The sequence below is a fragment of the Ictalurus punctatus genome, chromosome 3 (genome assembly GCF_001660625.3).
Source record: "Ictalurus punctatus breed USDA103 chromosome 3, Coco_2.0, whole genome shotgun sequence".
In the NCBI taxonomy this organism is placed as follows: Eukaryota; Metazoa; Chordata; class Actinopteri; order Siluriformes; family Ictaluridae; genus Ictalurus; species Ictalurus punctatus.
The window spans coordinates 36,803,335-36,823,397 of NC_030418.2; the positions used below are offsets into that span (position 1 = coordinate 36,803,335).

The 20,063-nt window shown below is 41.9% G+C and overlaps 2 protein-coding genes across 3 annotated transcripts; both read right to left on the minus strand.

The window, feature by feature from the left end:
• Positions 1 to 805: 805 nt before the first annotated feature.
• On the minus strand, positions 806 to 12,392 carry mxd4 (MAX dimerization protein 4). The gene is made up of 6 exons (XM_017464964.3): positions 10,349 to 12,392; positions 8,605 to 8,734; positions 8,468 to 8,497; positions 6,235 to 6,349; positions 3,840 to 3,990; positions 806 to 3,630 (listed from the first exon to the last, which is right to left on the minus strand). Exons 1-6 carry the CDS (start codon positions 10,410 to 10,412, stop codon positions 3,533 to 3,535), a joined length of 588 nt encoding a protein of 195 aa, XP_017320453.1. The 5' UTR covers positions 10,413 to 12,392; the 3' UTR covers positions 806 to 3,532.
• Positions 12,393 to 12,544: 152 nt separating this feature from the next.
• On the minus strand, positions 12,545 to 19,907 carry si:dkey-56e3.3 (zinc finger protein 271). 2 transcript variants are annotated; one of them, XM_017464939.3, is made up of 6 exons: positions 19,510 to 19,907; positions 17,465 to 17,565; positions 17,134 to 17,245; positions 16,955 to 17,001; positions 16,636 to 16,705; positions 12,545 to 15,334 (listed from the first exon to the last, which is right to left on the minus strand). In XM_017464939.3, the coding sequence occupies exons 1-6, from the start codon at positions 19,742 to 19,744 to the stop codon at positions 14,643 to 14,645; spliced, it is 1,257 nt and encodes a 418-aa protein (XP_017320428.1). In that variant the 5' UTR covers positions 19,745 to 19,907; the 3' UTR covers positions 12,545 to 14,642. The 2 variants fall into 2 exon arrangements, with proteins under 2 accessions (XP_017320428.1, XP_017320427.1); XM_017464938.3 differs by having other exon boundaries at positions 12,545 to 15,394.
• Positions 19,908 to 20,063: the final 156 nt, after the last annotated feature.

The following is a 20,063-nucleotide window of genomic DNA, read 5'->3' on the forward strand; positions in this document are numbered from 1 at the left end:
AGATTTTGTTGTTTCAAAACTGCCAATCAAATGATCTTCTTTTCACCAACAGATCTTGCGCTGTTGGGAGATATCATATTAGGCTATATAATCACATCTTTACTACAGGTGCATATGGTGCATCTCAATAAATTTGAATATCATGGAAAAGTATTGTGGAAAAAGTTTTCCCCCCATAATTGAATTAAAAATTTAGAACTTCCATATATTCTAGATTCATTACACATAAAGTGAAATATTTCAAGGCTTTTTTGTTTTAATCCCGATGATTACGGCTTACAGCTCACGGAAGTAAAAAATCCACTATCTCAAAATATTAGAATAAAAAAATTATATATATATATATATATATATATATATATATATATATATATATATATATATATATATTATAATTTTTTTATTCTAATATTTTATATATATATCTATATCTATATCTATATATATATATATATATATATATATATATATATATATATATATATATATATATAACATACACAGAAATGTCAACCTTCCGAGAAAAAAAAAAAAAAAAATTCCACTGTATGAAGACAAAACCTTATTTCTCTGTATTTAAAAGAGATTTTGCTTGTAGTCATTGTACATCATTAAAATGTACGAGGAAAAAACAGGCCTGCAGATGTGCTGGGATGATAAGGGGCTTCGGTCTGTTGTAAGGTGAATGAACATAAATAAATACTATCTTATAATAATTATAAATTAAATAAAAATGATATGTATAATTGTGAGTGGCAGCAGGTGGTTCTCTAACACACCGAATAATAACACACTGAGGCACGCGTATATAAAATCAGGTTTATTTCTGTATATTACACTGTTCAGTACACAAGCACCAGTGTGTGTGTGTGTGTGTGTGTGTGTGTGTGTAAACAAACAAAAATAAATTTGAATGTATGTTACACATCCTGTATTAACAGGTCTCTGGCACAGAACACTCCTGACCTCTGACCCTGGTGTTATCACACTGACAAGCCGCACAAAGACGATGCGTTAGAATTAAAATAATAATAAAAAAAATTAAAAACTTTAAAAGGCATGAAAGTAAAAGTGCAGTGACATAAAGCGGGAAGTGCTGAGACTACAGGAATGTATTAGAACGGTCTCACTCTCTGTCTCATTGTCTAACTCTCTGTCTCGTCCCACTCTCTATCTCGTTTCTTCAGTATAAACACTACTCTGGTCTCAGCTGATTGGCTACATCGGAGCTGCTCCTGTCCCTTTAAGATTTGAAACAACCTCTTATAACATCACTGAAGCCCCGCCTACACTCCCAATAGGTTCTACTTGAGAGAGGGGTGTGTGTGTGTGTGTGTGTGTGTGTGTGTGTGTGTGTGTGTGTTCCTCGTGATGAAAGCTGCCTGTTCACACTGATCTCAGACCAGTCTGTCACATACTACCTTCACTATGCTCATCAGAGGGACTACATTACCCACAATCCCCCTGGGCAGGAGTTTAACACTACTTAACACTACTACTACTACTACTACTACTACTACTACTATTACTACTACTATCGGGAAGTGCACGAAGAGAAGGTGAGAGAGGGCAGAAGAGCCCGAGCTGCCATGATCGATCTTCTCCCAGTGTCTTCCTCAGCACTAAGAGTAAAGACCATAACCACAGGAGTGAGTATGAAAGGGACGAGGATGTAGGAGGCGCCCTGAAGCGTACAGGTTTGTTGTCGGATTAGGACACACACCAGCCGCATATCCTCACTTAGTTCCTTCTGAGCAAGTAACCGAGTGTGTACCGGAAGGAGACCTGAGTAGGGCTTGAGGGTAAGGGGGAGTCAGCAGGGAGAGCAATGAGACATGACCACTGGAGGGATGCGACCCAGCCACACCTTGTTTTAAAAAGTCTGTGTTGAGGGGTGTTAGTGAGTGTGTACATGAGGAAGCAGACCTGAGGAGAGACAGTAAGGGGGTAGGGAGCAAGGGGATGTCAGCAGGAAGTGGTATGTGGGCTCTCCTTAAAGAGAAGTCTACTTGTTGGATCGGGACAGGCCCAGGCCGCGCCCTTCAAAGTAGACCAGAGTAGGTAGTAGAGAGTAGGGTGTAGGGAGTAAGTGGAAGTGTACAGGGAGAGGAATAGGACATGACGAAGGCACAGAAAGATGGCGGAGGTCGGCCTCTTGTATATAATTATATATGTATGTATTTAATATTTTTATTTATATTTTCTTTTTTTGGTCTTTTGCATTTTAGGAAAATATAATAAAAAAAATTCTGACAGAAATATAGAGCTAAAGTCACTCGGTGACCTACACACTTTTATACACTTCTATTTAATATACACTTTTTTTTGTTTGTTTGAATCCACCTAGCAGGTGGAGGGGGTGTGGCCATCCTGATGATGTCATACACACTGCACCTCTACAGCCAGTTAGCTGGAATTACGCCAGCAGCTAAAAGTAGCTAAGCAGTGTAGCCAAGATAACTGTATAAAATATGAGTATGAAATCACAGCACAGGCCACGCCCACTACACCAGTGTTTACGGGATTTTTAAAAAATTAATTTTTCTGTAAAATATTTTTGCTAAAATTTTGGGACGACGTACGCTAAAGATAGGTCTCTGTGTGTGTGTGTGTGTGTCCACAATGAATACTGCAAATTAACTCACTGTGTTGTAGCTGCATGCTAATCTAAACTCTGCTACAAGCTAGCATCCGGCTCTGACGTGTCACTGTGTGAGGAGTGTGTGTGTACGCTGCGTCGAGTGTGTGTGCGCGATTGTGTTAGTGAATTATACATATACACACACACACACACAGCGTCGTTATTGCTACATCACGTTGCTACTGAGAGGGGAAAAAAGGCTGGATCCTGATTGGCTGGGAGCTAGGACACACTTCTTATACATATTTTTTTTGAGTGACATGCCTCAGGCTTAAGTCAGTGGGGATCGGGGCTTAAGGTACATTTGATCAGCCAATCATTGAATATAGAAGAGGTAACGTTAACGTTAGCTGTGCTAAGTAGTTAGAAGTCTAGCTTTTAGCTAACTATTAAGTCAAGCGAAAGAAGTAAAAGAAATGTTACTTGTGAGGTCACATGATCAAGATTGCCATTGGCTGATGCAATGAAATGTAATGTAAGTCCCGCCCCTTGTTGACTGATCCATCCTCAAGTTGCTGTTTTTTGCTAGCTGTCACACTGCTAATTCACACAGCGATGAATAATTATAAGTGATGCTAATTTATTCGAGTGCTAATTTATTTTGGGGGGAAAAAAACGTTTTGTTTGTTTAGTGTGAGAAGTGCGTGAGGTGTAGTGTGCTAAATGCTACTTCGTTCGCCTCACGGATCCAGCCTGGTTTAATATGGCAGCGTCTCAAATACACACTCGCTCACTTGGTGGGTGTAGAGACGGGTCAGAGCCGAAATGATCGGACCACAGGTTGTTCTTCAGAGCCGGATATAGGAAACAGGACGTACAGGAAGAACAGGAAGTACAGAACAGCCCACTTCCTGTTTGAGAGGGCAGGGAGGTTGGACAGAGGGGCGTGGCCTAAAAGCTGCATGGGCTGTAGTGATCCTCGGTGTCGCTTACTCCGTCCACGCTGTCTCCATCACCGGGGGTGAACTCCATCCCCTCAATGTCCACCTCTACACACACACACACACACACACACACACACACACACACACAGTGTGTACTCTTTAATAATAACGTAAAGACACTGAGATATTAAACACTTGTTCCTCGTTCTGATGTTTTATGTGAACATAAACTAAAGCTCTTGTCCTGCCACATGATTGGCTGATTGATAACTGTGAGTGTGTGTGTGTGTGTGTGTGTGTGTGTGTGTGTGTACCCTGCTCTGAGTCAGTAGAGATGGTAGAGCCCATGCTGTCAGTGCGAATACGCTGCAGTGAGAGCTGTTCGAGGCGACGCTTTAAGTAGCGATGCTCCCTCTGCAGCTGCTCCTTCACATTCACCGCCTTCTTATCCTGTTCTTCTAACTTCTACACACATGCACACACGTGCACACGCGCGCACACGGGCACACACACACACACACACACACACACACACACACACACACACACCACCACTAAGTTGCTGTGAATGTCTGCTGTGGTTATTCTGTTCTGACCCTGTGCACAAACACCTGGATTTACACCTTATTTGTATTTTTATTCCTCATCACCGTGTTATTTACTAACATGTATTTAATCCCAAAGACCCCCAATACCCCGCCCTGAACTCCTCTCAGGGCAACAAGAAAACAGGGCACAGACATGTTCACAAGTCTGTTCTATTTTCAGCAATAATTATTTGAGCTAGAAATATTAAAACTGATTACTTCTACCGAATGTCTTGTTCATTTATTTAAAATTGTCTAATAAAGCACACAAGGTTTTATTTACATCATTCATTCAAAATGAAATAATTTAAAAAATACTTTCAAACTATTACATTTGATACAAAAGTTCTCCCTTTAATTACAATAAAACAGAACATTCATAGAAAATTCAGGAAAGATTATATATTTGTCATTTAGTGCAAAGTTACCATAGTTCTGATGGGAAGTGATGGGTGGTGATGGGAAGTGATGGGCGGTGAGAAGTGACAGGTGGTGATGGGAAGTGATGGGTGGTGATGGGAAGTGATGAGCGGTGATGGGAAGTGATGGGCAGTGATGGGAAGTGATGGGAAGTGATGGGCGGTGAGAAGTGACGGGTGGTGATGGGAAGTGATGGTCGGTGATGGGAAGTGATGGGTGGTGATGGGTGGTGAGAAGTGATGGGTGGTGATGGGCAGTGATGGGAAATGATGGACGGTGATGGGAAGTGATGGGCGGTGACAAGTGACGGGTGGTGATGGGAAGTGATGGGCGGTGATGGGAAGTGATGGGAAGTGATGGGTGGTGACGGGTGGTGATGGGAAGTGATGGGCAGTGATGGGAAGTGATGAGTGGTGATGTGCAATGATGTGTAATGATGGGTAATGTGTGATGATGTGTGATGATGTGTGATGATGTGTAGTGATGTGAGATGATGGGTGGTGATAGTAAGTGATGGGTGGTGATGGGCGGTGAGAAGTGATGGGCGGTGATGGGAAGTGATGGGTGGTGAGAAGTGATGGGCGGTGATGGGAAGTGATGGGTGGTGAGAAGTGATGGGTGGTAGTGGGAAGTGATGGGTGGTGAGAAGTGATGGGTGGTGGTGGGAAGTGATGGGTGGTGAGAAGTGATGGGTGGTAGTGGGAAGTGATGGGTGGTGAGAAGTGATGGGTGGTGGTGGGAAGTGATGAGTGGTGATGTGCAATGATGTGTAATGATGGGTAATGTGTGATGATGGGTGGTGATGTGTAGTGATGTGTGATGATGGGTGGTGATGGGTAATGATGTGTAGTGATGTGTGGTGATGGGTAATGATGTGTAGTGATGTGTGATGTCTGATGATGGGTGGTGATGGGTAATGATGTGTAGTGATGTGTGATGATGGGTGGTGATGGGTAATGATGTGTAGTGATGGGTAATGATGTGTAGTGATGGGTAATGATGTGTGATGATGGGTGGTGATGGGTGGTGATGGGTAATGATGTGTAGTGATGTGTGGTGATGGGTAATGATGTGTAGTGATGTGTGATGTGTGATGATGGGTGGTGATGGGTAATGATGTGTAGTGATGTGTGATGATGGGTGGTGATGGGTAATGTGTAGTGATGTGTGATGATGGGTGGTGATGGGTAATGATGTGTAGTGATGCGTGGTGATGGGTAATGATGTGTAGTGATGGGTAATGATGTGTGATGATGGGTGGTGATGGGTAATGATGTGTAGTGATGTGTGATGATGGGTGGTGATGGGTAATGATGTGTAATGATGTGTGATGATGGGTGGCGATGGGTAGTCATGAACACGCGCCCGAAGATGCGTCACACGTCTGTATAAAAACACTGGCTCTGTGTGTTTAGAAACTAACTGTTATCAACACATACTGATGGGGAATGAATGAATGAATGAGGGATGAATAAAAAAATCTGGAAAACCAAACCAATCTGGAATCTGGAAAACCGAACCAAAACGATGTGTTTTTCACCAGTTTCTGTCTTCAAGTCCAAGTCAAGTCTCGAGTCAGTTGTACACGAGTCCAAGTCATTATTTTGCAACTTCAGTAGACTTTCAGTAGAGATCTATAATAGAGGTTATAACAGTGGACTGTTGGGATATGGGGGTATTCCGAAGGAGTGTGTGTGTGTACCTTGATGTGCATCCTGGCCCGTTTGAGCAGACTCAGTGTTGTGTGTCGCGTACTGTCAGGTCCTAAAGGCACGAGCTGCTTCAGCTGCTCCAGATAGAGACGCAACTTAGCACGTCTACACACACACACACACACACACAGTCAGCACATTACAGTCTGTTTATAGAAACACATCAACTGATGACAGATACACTGCAGTCAGAATCTGTGGACCTTTTGCATTTACTGTGTGTGTGTGTGTGTCTGTGTACCCTGTGTGTGTGTGTGTGTGTGTGTGTCTGTATGCATGTTGGATCTCTACCTGCAGCCATATGAAGTAATTGGCAACAAGCCAGAGGAAGCAGGAAGGAAATATTTGGGGTACTTGAGAGTGTAGAAAGACACACACACAAAATAACCAGGCACACCCTGAACCACATTCAGCGCACAATCTTTCACTTCAGCAGTGTTTATATAGAGAGGCCCGACCCTCACACACCTGTATTTCACACACACACAGTTTTTATATAGAAGGGCCCATATACACCTGGAAACACACAGAGGCTGACCTGTCTGTAAGGTGGAGCTGTATTCAAACCTCTTGTATGCAAGTTATCTGTTTAGCCCCGCCCACTCAGCCCCACCCACTCAGCACTGTAGGGTCATCCCCGCTCAGGTCACCACTTAGCTCTGCCCACTCAACACTATAGCGCCACTACTCAGCTCCGCCCACCTCCTGCACACAGATGCATTATGGGAAAAAGCCCAGGTTTAGGAGAAGTCTCAGGGGGAGGAGTCAGCAAGGAGGAAGCGCAGTATTAAAGAAATACTGAGTAATAAAAACAAGGCATGTGCTGGGAATTCCCTGCTGACTTCTCACACAGCTGTGATTAATCTCTACATCATGTGTTTAACTCCCACACGTCAGCAGTTTTGGTACACATATTCGCTCACTGCGAGCATTGCTTATTTTACATGTGAGTCTGTGTGTGTGTATGTAACTGTCTGTATTTGTGGTGTGTGTCTGTGTGTGTGTGTCTGTGTGTGTGCTCCAGTAAAATCAGTAATAGTTACATCACAGGTGTGCACCCTTAAGCAACCCCTCCAGGTGATAATCGATGCTAAACTGCTGGCTATAGACTTCAATTACTTGTTAGCTACATTAGCCCTGTAGCTTATAGGTTTTAATATTGTTCATAAGAAAGCCTCACCCGAGTCATATCTCCCTGCAGTTCTCACCTGGTATCCCACTTAAGATAAGCAGGGTTGAGTCTGGTGAGTACCTGGATGGAAGACTTCCTGGGGAAATTAAGGTTGCTGCTGGAAGTAGTATTAGTGAGGCCAGCAGGGGGCGCTCACCCTGTGGTCTGTGTGGGCCTAATGCCCCAGTATAGTGACGGGGACACTAGACTGTAAAAATAGCAGCGTCTTTCAGATGAGACGTTAAACCGAGGTCCTGACTCTCTGTGGTCATTAAAAATCCCAGGACACGTAGGGGTATAACCCCGGGGTCCTGCCCAAATTCCCCCATTGACCCTTCGCCATCTCTGAATTTGCCATATCTCTCTCTCCTCTCCACTAATAGCTGGTGTGTGGTGGGAGTTCTGGAGCACTATGGCTGCCGTCGCTTCATCCAGGTGGAGAATACACATTGGTGGTGGTTGAGGAGACCCCCCCCCGCATACAATGTAAAGCACTTTGAGTGTCTAGAAAACCACTGTATACATGTAACTGTAACTAACTAAAAAAACCAGGAAGTTGTAGACTGTAGATCCTGAAAAAAATCTAATAAAATACCGTGCTATTTTAACTCGCTCTCAGGATGTTGGTAAACAAGGGCTTTTCCTTCCCTGACACCAACAGGAAGTGATATCACGCTGACTGAAAAAGTGTCTGTTGCAGCTTCCTGTCTCGAGAGTTCAAAGAAGCTGAGGAGGTGTTTTTCAGAAGCGTGCAGTCTTACTGCTGGTAAAAAACATCTCCTCCTCCGACACACACACACACACACACACACACACACACACATCTCATTCAGGATCCTCCCTTATCAGGAGAGTGACCTCGTGCCCTACCTATACAGCCTGCTCCTCAGTGGAGTGTATTGGAGCGCACCCGGGCTGCAGCTGTGTGAGGAGCAACGTGTGTGTACATGTTTGTAAGCAAGCACACACACACATACACACACACACACATACACACACACACACATACACACACACACACACACACACACACACACACACACATCACTCACCTGTGTTTCTCCAGTTCATTGTGCGACGATCTGAAAATTAAACGCATAAAGTTCAAGTATCAGATTTGATCAGAAAGAGATCAGTGAATAAGTGTGTGTAGGAGTGATGATGATGATGATGATGGTGATGATGATACCTGTTGTTGTTGCTGTTGTTATTGTTGATGTTGTTGCTGTTGCTGGGTCTGCGTGAGAGCAGCTGTGTTTTTTTCTTCCTGTTGAAGTCGGAGCTGTAGGGTAACACTGACGCATAACCATGTTCAGCCTCTGTACACACACACACACACACACACACACAAAGATAAAGAGAACCCAATTAAACAAATGAGACAATAATATTATACTTGGTCATTTATTGAGGAAAATGATGCAGTGAGTGCAAGGCTTTCTCCTTGCAGCCCTGCCATGCACACCATTGTTGTTCAGTGTTCTCCTGATGATGGACTCATGAACATTAGCCAATGTGTGAGAGGCCTTTAGATGCTTAGAAGTTACCCTGGTGTTCTTGAGTGATCATTGTTGGTCATTGTTGGTCTCCACTCCTCCGGAGGGGAACAATGGTGTTGAATTTCCTCCATGATGAGCTACCTGATGAGCTTCAACAACTATTTTTCTGAGATCCTCAGAAATCTCATTTGTTCGTGCCATGATACACTTCCACAAACATGTGTTGTGAAGATCAGATGCTGATAGATCCCTGTTCTTTAAATAAAACAGCACACTCACTCACTCACACCTGATCATCATCCCACTCACTGAAAACTCCTGACTCTAATCTGACCTTCAGATTAACTGTTAATCCTAGAGGTGCACATACTTTTGCCACTCACAGATATGTAAGACTGGATCATTTTCCTCAATAAATAAATGACCAAGTATTATATTTTATGATCCCATAGATCATTAGATGATATCAGGGACAGTGTCTTAAATCACACCCTACTCACTACTCGGTGCACTACACCCTACACCCTACACGGTGCACTACACCCTACTCACTACACGTGCACTACACTCTACTCACTACACAGTGCACTACACTCTACTCACTACATGGTGCACTACACCCTACTCACTACACGTGCACTACACTCTACTCACTACACAGTGCACTACACCCTACTCACTACTCGGTGCACTACACCCTACTCACTACACGTGCACTACACTCTACTCACTACACGGTGCACTACACCCTACTCACTACACGGTGCACTACACTCTACTCACTACACGTGCACTACACTCTACTCACTACACAGTGCACTACACCCTACTCACTACTCGGTGCACTACACCCTACTCACTACACGTGCACTACACTCTACTCACTACACGGTGCACTACACCCTACTCACTACACGGTGCACTACACCCTACTCACTACACAGTGCACTACACCCTACACACTACACGGTGCACTACACTGCGTGGGGAATAGGGGGTAGGGAATAGGAAATAGGGGGTAGGGAGTAAGGGGTAGCAGATAGGGAGTAAGGGGTAGGGAGTAGGGACTAGTGACTAGGGAGTAAGGGGTAGGGAATAGGGGGTACGGAGCAAGGGGTAGGGACTAGCGATTAGGGAGTAAGGGGTAGGGAATAGGGGGTAGGGAATAGGGAACTAGGGGATGAAGAATGTGATTTAATAGTAATTTGCTCCATTTGATGATCATGAAGGAAATAAACACACTCATCACATTTCACACACTTGAATGAGTTTATGAAGTGAAATGTTTACATTAATAAAGAGTTTGTGACTATAACACCAGAGGGTAGTTTAGAGTAAATAAAGTGAGATAAAGTTAGCGCTGTGCAGTTTTGCAGTAAAGTCGGAGATATAAGAGATATATAAGAGAATAAAGAGAAATATTGCAGTAAATACCTCTGTCTCTTCTCTCCAGATACTCTGCAGCCTCGAGCAGGATTAACAGAGAATTCAGCTCCATCCCGACTCAACTGGTACAAAATCGGAGAAAATATTTACAAAGTACAAAAATCGAAACCGATTCTGTGTGGGGAAAAAAATATACGAAAAAAAAATAAAAGAAAAACAAAAAAGTTGGTAACGCCCCGTTATGGCCAGGCAGCTCTGTGTAGTGAAGCGAGTCGCCAAATTCACATCAACGGAACATAGTGAACCTTCACCGTGATTGACAGCTCAACCGTCCAATCCCAGCGCACCATGAGGCGAAGGGTGGGGATAAGCGACGCTTCGCGCCCAATCCGGTGCAGTTCGCGTGAGAGAATTTTGATACCTCACGAGCTGGCATTTCATTGGCCAGGCAGTGATAGTAACAAAGTAGAAGCTTTAGCCCTAGCAACAGCACTCGTGACTCCGCCTCGAACTTCTCTCATTGGTGGGACGGATTCAGTGCAGGCTTCTGATTGGGTGACGCACCGACCGGGGTGTGGCTTTGCTTTAACTTCCTCTCAAACTCTGAACCTGACTACGTGTTGTCAGAGCGGCTGGGAGCCGAGTCGTGGCGGAAGTCGCGTTTGTTCCTCAGACAATGCTGCGAAAACTGTCAAACAACTCAGGGAAAGTTAGAGAAGCAATACAAATAACTGTCTTTGCAAACTGGAAAATTTGTTTTTAAGTAATAAGACTCCCAAACAAACTCAAAAACATTACAAAAGCTGGAGAATGAGGACATGGAATGAGACCATCTCTACCATCACGTTTATAAACAACAGCCATTTTATAACGAGCTCTTTTAATCCACCTCCTTCCCCTCAGCTCGAAGAAGCTTAAAAATCGTCTCACTGAAAAAATATCAGAGTTTTAAAAGTGATGGCTCCAAAGTGTGTGTCCAGGTGTTTATTTGAGGTTCATTAGTTGAGTATCTGAGCTGCAGGTTTAATGTACACAGAACACTGAACAACAACAACAACAACAACAATAATAATAATCATTGAATAATCTGTGGTTGTGGCCTGTCAATTTAACGAGAGGTTATTTATGACAGGATTAGATTTATTCCCCCATGTTTGTGTCAAACACTAATTTCAGGTAGGAACTCAAGTAGTGAGAAGGGAACTGAAGAAACATTGGACCACATACATCGCAGAACCGGTTCTGAGGAATCGTTCAACCCAATCGTTTGGATTTGTCGCTTTACAGCAGTGGTCACCAACTCTCTTCCACGAGATCTACCTTCCTGTAGGTTTCATATCCATCTGAAATCTAACACACCTGATCAAGAACTTCTTAAGGCTTCTAATGATTAGATGGTCAGATGGGCAGTGTTATTGTTGGAGAGAAAGTCTTCAGAAAGGTAGCTCTCCAGGAACAGGGTTGGTGACCACCGCTTTACAGCATCATACATAATTTACATAGAAGTGAATAAATGGATTGACGCCACTTGTTGCTGAAATTGCTGGACAGTTGCCTCTTGTTTTGCAGCTCAGTAGTGTGATGGTAGGGTGACAGGCAATTGCACCCCTATGACACCCTGCCCCATGTGGCCACGCCCTTAGTGTATCATGTTCATAAGAGAAACTAAGCCGAGCACATAACGCTCCATGCTTGAAATATAAAACACCTTTATGCCTTCATTTCCCTTCAGTGAGAATGTTTAGTGTGTGGAAGTAGTTAATGTCCCATATTCAAGTCAGCACTTGATCATTACATAGTGAATAATGATTTGTGCTAAGGCCCAGTCATGCTCAGGAGCAGGGATAATCGCTAAGTCTGTATTTTATTTTTGTTTTTTACTGTTTATGGTCAGTGAGTTAGCACTTTAGCTCTGTTTGTTAGTGATAAATCATATCTAAAATGCTCAATGCACCAAAATGAAGTATTTTAAAAAAACAACAAAAAACAAAACAAAACAAAACTTCTTCACCAAACTTCTAGCCCCAACTCAGTCAGTTAGTTTTGGAAGGAAGATGTGAACAACTGTCATAAGGTCTTGGTGTACTTCAGACGAACTGCAGCAATGCATTCTGGGTAAATTCTGCCACTGACATTTACAGTGAAATCTACTGCACTAAATACAGAATGAGGGACTGATTTGAGACACCGCAAATGTTTTTATCCCAAATGAAAAACAAAAAAGGTAATGGACCTTGAGGGGACTTAAGTGTAAAAATAGAAATAATGAAATTTATTAGAAAAAATAGACATGTAGATGTGATGACATGGCAACCCAAATATGGAGACTGGAGTAAAAAAAACAATAAACTGAAAGTCATGCATGTCACTTCCTGTTTCCTGTATCAAAGTGCTGAGCAATAACACACACACACACACACAATTTTGCTAAGAGGAGCTGTACAATTGTATTACAATAACAACAACATACAGTGAATAAATAAAACGATGAAACTTTTGTGTATTTATAATCCAGACAAATAAAAGTTATGTTTCGTTGCTGAAGCACGAAGCTGAGTCTCTGTGGCAAATTAATCAGTAAATTATTGAGTAATATGTAAAATGATGATGATATCTTATTTTGTTTCAGGCCGAAGTGAAACGTGTATAAAACCCAGTGTTGTTTATTCAATCCTGCTGTGCTACAGATGACTTTAATATAAAAGTGACTCAGATTAGAGACGGAGGAAGCTGAGCATGTGACTGTTCAGGGTTATGTTCCGAGCTTTAAACACATACCCTCCTGCTATACAATTAAAGTTTACTCTCAGTTTCTAAATTTAGGTCATAATCACATCTGTGGAAATTATATTTCTTAACAAAAACTGATTGAGTTTAAGATACAAATAAGCTCTTCCCCCAAGAAAAAAAAGAAAGTAGCTCAGATTTATATATATATATATATATATATATATATATATATATATATATATATATATATATATATAGCCATCATGTTAGAAACTGATATGTCTCTCTCTCTCTGTGTGTGTTTTGTCATGATGAGAAATGTTTAGTCACTCAATTTCCCCACTTCCTGTCTATGTTCAGGTTCACAGGAGAGGGTGTGTGCATGTATGTTAGCATACTAATGCATTCTCTCTCGGTCTCATACACAAACTCACACACACACACACACGTTTCTAATCAGTAACTCAAAACCACTGACCTACATAATGTCGAACCAGAGACACCAGTCTAACATAGAGAGAGAGAGAGAGAGAGAGAGAGAGAGAGACAGACAGAGAGATATTAAGAGAGAAACAGAGAGACAGATATATAAAGACATATAATGAGACAGACAGATAGAGACAGACAGATATAAAGAGACAGAGACAGACAAAGAGTGGCAGACAAATATAAAGAGATATACAGATATAAAGAGACAGACAATGACAGATGTAATCCAGTTTTTTCCCCTCCACTACTCAGGAACCACAGACGAAGCAGAAATCCTTCACAGGGAAAAGAGAGAGAGAGAGATCGTTTGTGTGTATAATAAGGGCAATGTGGACAACGTTCCACCAGAAACACACACACACACACACACACACACACACACACACACACACACACACACACACACACACACACACAAACTTCCCTGTAAGGTTAGTAGTGGTGCTGCCTCCCTGTGGATGCAGTCAGTATTACAGCGAGCATCTATCCGTCTCTCAGTCTGTTTCATCCAGATTCCTAAATGTAATAAGTGAACTTGGTATTTAAGTTTTGTAATACTTTATTTTTACACAAGAGGGGACTTTCATAATAATAATAATAATAATAATAATAATAATAATAATAAAGCACTGTACGCAGCTCTCTGTTCATTTCAGTCTTACAGGAGTGTGACTGCGTTCATTCAGAATTAAAAAAATAATTCTTCTACAGGCATGAAACTGAAAAACGAAACCATCTCACTGCAAGTTATTTACACTACACGTTCCAGTGGCCACTTTCATGATTTTAATACTGAATCCTATCATCTTATACACACACAGTTGGGTATTTATTAAAAGAGAAACCCTGATTTGCAGTGAAATTCTTTTTTATTTCCTCTGTATTTACCGCTTCACTTGGGAAATGGACCATAACCTAAAGAAATCATCCCGAGAGTGTCTGTATCAGGCAGGAGACCGGAACACTTCAGAGATGTGTTCTCCTGGAAGTATCTGCGCAGGAATGTTCTCTGGAAAAGCGGGAAGAACGCGGAGATCCAGAGCAGGGCAGACAGACCCTCACTGTGTATAGTATATTTATAAAACTGCTGGATGCAGAACATGACTTCCAGGTTCAGAAAGGTCTAAAACTGTGGAAGTGGGTTCTGCAGCGGGTTCTGCAGAGTAAGGCAGTTCCTCTGCTGATGTTTCACCAGACTGCTCTTGTAGGCGAAGATCTGTCCACAGTGCTCGCAGCTAAATGGTTTCTCCCGCGTGTGGATCTTCATGTGTGTCTTCAGGTTGGACGACTGGTTGAAGGTTTTGCCGCACTGCACGCAGCCGTAGGGTTTCTCGCCCGTGTGCACATTAACGTGCTTCTTCAGGTTGCTCTGATCTGAGAAGAGTTTTCCGCAGTGCAGGCAGCTGAAGGGTTTCTCTCCTCGGTGCATGCCGTAGTGTTTCTTCAGACTGGACGCCTGACTGAAGCGTTTCCCACAGAGAGCGCAGTAGTACGGCTTCTCGCCCGTGTGGACACGCTGGTGCAGGACTAGAGCGCTAGCATGAGGGAAGTGTTTCCCACAATATTTACACACCACGAACCTGTCGGGTTTAAATGGGCCGGCGTGGGACTGAGAGACCATTCGCTTGTCAGCGTGTGGGAAGTGAGTCTCAGGAAAAGACGCGTTACTAACAGAGCTGACCTCGGTGCCGTAGGAACACACAGCGTCTCTGTGCAGGAAATAATCGTTAACGGACGTTCCTGCACTGATGTCAGCTCCAGAGTACGGGAGGTTGTGTGGGGAGGAGTCGAACATGCTGCCTTCCCATGATGCATCTGTAACAGTGACGTCATTGTCAGCTTCTATACTTGAAGTGCCTTCATCAGGACAACTTCCTAAAAATAAAATGTAAAGATAAACACCTAAGACAAGTTGGTTTTGCTTCTTTAGTGTTGCACTGGAGCTATGAGGCTAAGGTTGCTAACAAGCAGTGGAAGCGTATAGCCACCAGTTTAGCATTGTGCACTAATAATCTGCATCCCACAATGTTGTGGAGGTGTTCAGTGTCTCAAACAGATTCGCTGATGTGGTTTCGGACTCTTTCTTTTTTGGTTTCAGGCCGATATCAAATCTCCCTAAGATCCCTAAATCTACAAGATCTTAGAAAAGGTTGTAGCACAGCAGCTGGTACCTACACAGAGACAGAGCTGGTTAAAGTGGTAAATGACCTTCTACTGACCTCTGATCAGGGTTGTGTCTCGCTGCTTGTGTTGCTTGACCTTAGTGCAGCTTTTGATACTATAGATCATACTATTCTCCTTGATAGACTAGAAAATGTTGTTGTTCAAGGTTCTTTACCTTGTTTTAAAGTTTGCACTCGACTACTCTTCCAATCTCGTAGCTCCGGTGCTCCACGTTCACACTAGCGAGCGACAGACTCACTCTTCATTTTCTATGTACGCTCAATACGGATCCACGATTTGCACGGAGATTGTCTGAATTCTATGCAAACTGATCGTGACGCATCAACTCCAATCGATCATCTTGAATGATTTCTATGGTGCGTGTGGTCTGATGTTTCTTTAGTTCCGACCTGCAATTGCTTCCCTCTTAAGGTTTCATCTTCTGATGTCATATACGACCTCTCATTAAGTGTGTACAGAGACGTTAGGAAGAAAAATCAGTCCGTACAGGATTTTGCAGAGTTTTTTGTTACTGTTCCGTCCAAAAAGTTTGATTTTGCTGTGACTTTTTAAAAAATTTGCGGAGATTTTTGTGCTTTTTTTGCAGAAAACTACTCGAGTTGGCGAGATCGCAATCGCATGAAATTGTTAAGCATGCTTTCACAGTGATTGATGGTAAATGAGACCTTTTACCTGCACTCATGTTCGACACGCAGGAATCCAAGTGTGCTTTGGCTGAATATAATACGCTCCTCCGAATATTGCGGAGTTTCTTTGATTTTGCGTCAATTTCTGCGATCGCAAAATCCTGGAGGGCCTGTACTGTGCTGCGTGCTAGTGTGGACGCAGGGTAAAGAACACGGCTCAGCCTTCCTTTTACTGCTGTTCTTTATTTGAAGCCCTGGTGAATGATGATGTGTATTTGGTGCCGTTTGTATTTTCTCTGTTGTTACCGTCGTGTGCTTCTGCGTCTCCTCGCTCCTCTCGTTGCTCCTCCTTCAGAAAGTCACGTTCTTCATCGGACTGAAAACACACAGAGCGTTTATTACCTGCTGAGGGGAACCTTTAGTAATGCTCAGTTTAAGCTAGGGGCGGAGTCAAGCTCGTTGCTATGGACAACAAAAAATGTTTAATGAATGAATATCAACATCAGTTGATGATGCACTAAGGTAAACTCGCAGTGTATTATGGGTAACATACACTTTATAAATACTCCAACATCCAATAACCACCAGAAGAAGAACTGTGTGCGTGTGTGTGTGTGTGTGTAACCTCCTGTTGTTGGAGCGAGTCGTGCTGCAGGACGTTTTCTCTGCCCGCTGCACACACACAGAAAAACGCACTCTTTAACAGCCTGGCTGTAACGTTCAGTCTAAACACACAGTGATTGGAAGATAAAAGTGTGTGTGTGTGTGTGTGTGTGTGTGTGTGTGTGCGTGCTTGTGCTGTACTTGTGTCTCTGGTCTCTGTGTCTCGCTCTTTACTGAGGCTCTCTGTTGTCTCCTGTTTCAGCATGAGAATGTCCGACTGTCTGTCCTGCTCCACACACTCCATCACACTCTCCTATTCCCTCACACACACACACACACACACACACACACACACACACACACAGAATGAATCACACTCCTACACGAGACTTCTCAGATATTTAGAGAGAAAGTGTCATGGAGTAATAGCAGTACATGAGTGTGTTTATTATATATATATATATATATATATATATATATATATATATATATATATTTCTTTTCATCTGTGCATATGTGCGTGTGTGTGTACCTCTTGAGCAGGTGTGTGTATTACAGGATCATGTGGTGTTGTTTCCTCAGTGGGGCGCCGTTCACTCTGTATTGTGCCGATCTTCACCCGCACCCTTCCACCTACAACACACACTTCACCTTTTAGTTCACGGTTTAGTGGGTGGGGTCAACATCTGAATAAATTTTTTTTTTACTTCTTGAATCCCGTTCGTGTTCACAAAGCTCCGCCCACAGGACCTAACAGCTGCTGGAAAAAAAAAAATAGAAACCCTCATACAATGTGTAATGGTTAGAATGGGAATTGTGTTGGTTTTAATGGAAACTGTAATGGTCCCTGTGGGTCTCTACTGGTAATTTGTTGCCTTCTATTGCTGGCATGTTATATCTAGGACCAATGATTTCAAAATTTCAGTCCTGGTTACTGATTTATAAATGTAACTTTTCACCTCACCGATGGTATATTTGGAATAATATAGAAAATGTTATTTACAAAAATAAACTGTTTTTAAAAATAATGTTTATACCTTTAGCCAGCTGATAACCATGGCCAATTATATTCATTTTAAGAATTTCTCCAGAAAATTTTATTTTGGGGCGTAAAGTATAAAACTGTAGTAAATACCGTTCCTAGTGATGTTTAAACTCTTATTAAAGGAGAACAAACCTGTAATCTGACCTTTTTGAATAACACTATTTCAATAGAAGGAATTCTTATTACTTACGACAAATTTAATAATTATTACAGCTCGACCGATTGATCAGCGATATTTTTTCCAGGTTGCGGCTGATAAGGGTCCGCTGTCGTTATACGGTACGAAAGCATAGAGGTGAAATAAAAACTATCGCTGACTAATTTTGTTGTGTTATTTGAAGTGTTTTTGATTCATTTTGGCCGTCTCTAATTTGACTCGTTATTTGGAGTGCTAGTTGGACTTATTAAGTTCGGTTTGGATGTATATCTTTTATTTACTTTAATATTTATCAATAGTTTATATTTTAAAAAGTACAGTACATTTTTCATGGTACAGTCAGTACTGTTTAGTTTTGTAATAAAATGTTTTCATTTATTCCAGCTTCTTCTTTGTAGTGGACGGCATATTATTATTCAGTACAGTCTGGTCATTTCCCCACAATTATATACTAACAAATAAGATTTTTTTTTTGGTAAAAAGTTACTTTTAAAATATTAAATAAATAAATGTTACCCGTGTAATAGCACACTTTCTAAATGTATACAAAGCATCTAAGGAAAAAAAATACTTTAGAAGAGACAACTAAACATGTTTACGAATGTGTTTATGTTAAAACACTTTGGAAGGAGTTATGTACCTATCTCAGGATATGTATAACATTTTCAATATTATTTTTCTGTATACAACTCTCAGATTCAGTATGTTTTTAATCTATTTATTAATCTTGGTAAAAAAAAAAAGTTCAACAAAAAAATCTTTCAAATGTTAAAAATTACTGTGAATGTATGTATAACCTTGTAAATTGACTCTGTTTAAAAAAAACCCCAACATTTTTTAATTGTCTTATTTATTTAAACTTATTCCACGGACACGTTACTTAAAAGGTAGAGTAAGAATTTGTTAAACAAAAAACCCATTTCAGACATAATTCAGCAAACAAGAGCAATAATATCTATAAATAAAAAACAAAAAAAGGCAAGGAGTCGTTTGGAAGCCGAAGAGTCGACTCCTATTGGTGAGCCGAGCCAAACGATATGACTCACGGAACAGAGCCGCGTGTTTGTGTCAGTGTCGGTCAAGAAGAAATTTTTAGGTGAACATATTGCGAGTCGACTCTAATATGATTCCGATTTTTTTTTTCTTTTTTGGGGGCGGAAAGAATCGACTCATATTGGTGAGCTGAGCTAATTGGTCTGACTAACTAAAAAAGAGCCGAACGCCGCGAGTCGACTCGCATATAATATTAGTCGGATTTTTACTTTCGTTCTTCTGTTATAGGAGCTGAATAAGTCGACTCATATCGGTGAGCCGAGCTAAAAGATCTGACTCGCTAAAAAGAGCCGCGCGTGTGCGTGCGCGTAAGTTCACTCACCCTCTCCCCCCGCCGAGTCCTTCAGCCTGTTGGCTCTTTTATAAAACGACTCGCGCATTTCGACCATCTTTAGCCTCCGTTTGAGCAGAGTGTTCTCCTTCTGGCTCTTCAGCATCTCCATCTGCAACTCGGTGTAACTCACCTCCACAACTTTACAAATCTCCGCCACAGCGGCGTTAGCGAACACCTCCATCACTGAGGCGATCTGAGTCTGAAACGCTAAAACACTCGACATGCTGCTCACCTCCACTGCCACCACGAACCCTCTCACCTCTAATAAGCCCTTAATAACACCGTTATTAACCTTTGATTAACGCTTACAGGAGCGAATCAGACTTCTGTTTTACTACACAAATAATAAACGGGCTGACGCTGTGACGTCATCAATACTGAAAGGACCCCTGAGGACCAATGACTAAAAAAATAAAAACACAAGCAAGGGCCACGTTACTAAATTAAACAATTTCAGCTTAAGAAATGTTATTCATAATGAGTATCCATTAATAAAACCGAAAATATGTTATTTAATTATCATACGTGAAATCAAGTCATTT